Source organism: Capra hircus, chromosome 29 (assembly GCF_001704415.2).
Source record: "Capra hircus breed San Clemente chromosome 29, ASM170441v1, whole genome shotgun sequence".
Lineage (NCBI taxonomy): Eukaryota > Metazoa > Chordata > Mammalia > Artiodactyla > Bovidae > Capra > Capra hircus.
The window spans coordinates 44,376,407-44,380,321 of record NC_030836.1 but is presented as its reverse complement, the minus strand read 5'-3'; the positions used below and the strand labels follow the sequence as shown (position 1 = coordinate 44,380,321).

The window sequence follows — 3,915 nt, the reverse complement described above, 5'->3', positions numbered from 1 at the left end:
CTACCGATTAGAAGGGAAGGGTCCTGGTCCAGATGGGGAGCCCTGGCCCTGCACAGCTGGGGTGCTCATGCCAGCGACCTCCCAGCACCCCACCAGGTCCACCGCTGCTCCCAAGCGCCGAGAAACTAGAGGCCCAGGGTGGGAGGCCAAGGAAGCAGCAAGAGGGTTCGGCCAGGCTGGAAGGCTCACCTTGTGTTTGAGGTTCTCGCGGAAGGAAGACATGGGATTTGAAGTCCATGAGCTCTGGAGAAGAAAGGAATTGGGACCCTGGCAGGGTGGCCAGCGCAGTGGTGGGGGCTCGTGGACCACAGGACTTACTTTGCCTGGCTGAGTCCAAGAGGCGTTCGAAGCACTAGCAGCACAGCTGTTAGTGGCTCTCCATAGCCCACACCTGGTTGCTGGTGCAGGCCTTGTCCAGCACCTTGTTGGCATTCTTGTAGTCTGCCAGTGCCAGCAGCTGCCAGGACAGTAGTCCTGGGGCTGGCAAGGGCACAGGATCCCTGACCCACGGCCCGTGCCTCTCTGCTCTCCCTGGTGGCTCAGCCCCCTGGCCTCCAGCCCTGAGGTTTGCTCTGGGGCCACCTCTCACCCTGGCTGCCTGGGAGTCTCGCATGTAGTACCTCAGCATGTCTAACAGCTTCAGGTCCTTGTTAGAGGCCACTTGGCCCTCCAGCTCCTGAAGCAAGAAGATGGAGGCTGGGAACAGAGCTGGCAGAGGGGCTGCTAAGGAAAGCGGTGCTGCTGTCCCTCTAAATACCCAACAGTCACATAATAACCACTCTATGTCAAGCACTCACGTTCAGGGGAGCAGGCCAGTGAAGGCTTCACAAAGCAGGTGGCCTTGGATCTGCATCTTGGGGGTTGAGTAGGGGTTAGATAACAGGCAAAGGCTTTGCAGGTGTGCAAGCCAAGTATGATTTTAGGGAACTTTAACTTCAGTAGGGCAGTTGGGTGGCAGTGGCCAGAGCATACCAGGCTTAAAATGCAAGCTAGGAACTCTGGGCTTTGTGTCTTGGGCAGTTCCTAGAAGGGACAAGGTCACTGAAGGGCCCTAAGCAGGGAAGAGATGAGCAACAGACATTTTAGAAAGATTGGCACACTCCAGTGACTTTCTTGGCAAAGAGTTCAGGAAGTGTGTCTGGGGCAGAATGTTGGCAGCACAGCACAGTGCCAAAGGCATATGGCACATCCTGGTAAGAGCCTTGCCAAACCTACTTCCCACCTCCTCCTCCATCACCACACGCACACACACTTGAGGCTGGATCCCTGACTTCACTCCACTCTCACTAAAAAGTGTGGAGAATGAGCCCAGGGCTTCACTGGGCCCAAGTTATCACTGAAAGATTCCAAAACGATCCTGGAGTTTTTCCGCCTCCCAGGACACTCTCTTCCCTGCAAAGGATCATGATCACCTTTCAACACAGAAGGCAGTACTCACCCTTAACTGTTCAAAGAGCTCTGCCAATTTGAAGAAGCTCCTAGGAGGCAGTGGGGAGGAGTTAGGGCAGGGGTCTTAGCAGGTGCTTAAAGTCTTCCTGCCCTTAGGTCCCTCTTGGGGAAATCGGCTCTTTCTCTACCAAAGCCAAACAGGAGCTTCTGCACCTCCCCCTAGAGCTGATAGTAGACTTCCACACATGGACCCCTCATGGACAGACACAGTATTACAGGCTTAGAGGAGAGACAGCATTACAGGCTTAGAGGGGAGAGGGGCCAGAGGGAATTCTCACTCTTTAGCTGGTTGACTTCCTGTGATCCCAGACTGCTCAGTGCAGCTGAGATAGGCATGTAATCATCTGCCAGGCTTGCTGGGATAGAGCCCTCCATCAGAGCCCCTTGGTCCACCTATCAACCCCCACCCTGGTGTCTGTGGCCACAGGCAGACACAGGAAATTTCCTCTCCCTTGGGGAGTATGCCACTAGGGAGAGAAGGTAGGGGATCCAGGGCCCATGGAGTTCTGCATACACTCATGAGTGCATGACTTGGTCTGCCCACAGACAGGCGTCTCAGATGCAGGCGTGGTACTCCAGCAGGAAGGTCCTCTCATGCTCAAAGAAGTCATCCACTTCCTATGGGATCCAGACAGGACCCACTTATACTGAGCCACCAGAAGCGGAGCAACTAAGGGCTCCCAAGGGTGGCACGATCTCCCCCTAGGCCAGAACCCCCAGTGGCTTCCCTCCCACAGCCACCCAGAGCCTCAATCTGCGTGCAGCCTCAGAGTCTGGCCGTGGAGGGGCTGAGGGGATCTGCTCAAAGGAGGACAGAGCTGGGAGACCTCTCATTATCAGGATGGCCATCACCCACACCCTGAAGCCTGGCCCTGCCTCCCCGCCACCCTGAGGGCCCAGGCAGGCTCCCCTACACAGTGAGACTGGTGTACCCCCTGTTCTCCCAGGCTGGCTCCCCCTCACAGCGAGACTGGTGTACCCCCTGTTCTCCCAGGCTGGCTCCCCCTCACAGGGAGACTGGTGTACCCCTCCCTCGTAGGCATCGTGCAGCCAGATGAACTCCTCATGTTGTTGCATGACGAAGCACTCGGTCTGGGAGAAGTGAGGCAGGCAGCTCCAGAAGCTAAGAAGCCTGTCTGAGGGGTCTCTCCTCCCCTGCCCCCAGCAAGCCTGACACCCACCAAGCTTCCTGCGCACCCACTCTTGGGCCACCCCCGTCCCACATGCCAAGTGACGCCCAAGTTGGGGCTCTCGTGTTCCTGATCACCCTCAGGAGGGTGGACATGGGACGGTAGCACGTGGGGCCTTAGGAAAAGGCAGTCAGAGACTAGATCAGATGCTCTCTTTCTCAGAGGGCCAGAGGGCTAGAGCCAGGTTGAAGAGCTGGGCCCAAAGGCTCTTTTGGCATCTGCCCACCAGGTGAGCCAGGCTGCTCGGACTCCTGAAGCCTCCTTTGGCAGCCACCAGAACCACACCCCTGCTCCCGGTGCAACGTCACCTTGGTCTGAACAGTGAACTTCACCCTGTCCCGCTCCACTCACTGACGGCATCAGAGATCTCCACCTGCAAGGAGCTGTCTCCCTGCAGGCCCACTGACATGGAGGAGGCCTGTAGGCAAGGGGAGGGCCCTGACGTGACTGACCACTGCCACCCCATCCTGGCCGCAGGCTTGTAGTCCTCCTGCAGAGCCACCTCAAAGTATTATTTCCACCATGCCCTGGGGTCACTGGCTGCATCCACACACACACACCAAAGATCCTGGTAAGTCACTGCTCAGGGCTTCACAATGATACTTTCCCACCCGGCCATCCTCTGAAGTAGGCAGAATTTGCCCCATTTTATAGGCCCAGAGGCTGCGACCCCCAGAAAGGTGAAATAATGTGGCCTGAACCAGACAGCTGCCACGTGGCAGGGCCAGATTGGAACAGTTTTTCAATTCCACATCCCATGTGCTTCCTTAGCTACCTGCCTACCCCATCCCAGTTGGTTACCTCAGGCACCTCTCAGCAGGTGTAAAGATGGTCCCACTCCTTTCTGAGGGGGTCCTGAGACCATTCCATTCACTACGTTTCGTGTCAAGAGGCACAGACTTATAGGTCAAGCACTTGTATCTCTCCAAGTGAAAACACCCCTGAGGCACCAAGCTACTAGTTCATTCTTGCACGGAGCTATCTCGGTAAGCGTTTACTGCACACCTGCTCTGTCCATGCCACTGGGCCAGGGCACTAGGGAGAATGTCAGTAGCCACTCTCGCTCCAAGCACAGCTCACTTCTCACCCTCAGAGGCCTCCCTGTCTCCTCTCACGGGCTTTGGCATATGCTTAGGACACTGAGGGGCCACTCATAGATTAATTCTATCTGGCCCTGAGCCTCATATATCAATGTAGTTACACAGCACACACTCTTTTGTGACCACGTTCTTTAACGATGCCCACCTATGTCGTTGAGCATGGTGGTTCTTTTTCA

The 3,915-nt window shown here is 56.2% G+C and overlaps 1 protein-coding gene across 1 annotated transcript; it reads right to left on the bottom strand.

The window, feature by feature from the left end:
* Positions 1 to 3,635, bottom strand: SNX32 (sorting nexin 32). Its single transcript, XM_018042759.1, is given in 8 exon segments — positions 1 to 125; positions 319 to 676; positions 1,439 to 1,477; positions 1,726 to 1,802; positions 1,968 to 2,067; positions 2,158 to 2,572; positions 2,943 to 2,986; positions 2,989 to 3,635. Coding segments are annotated over 8 exon segments (1,275 nt in total). The 5' UTR covers positions 3,106 to 3,635.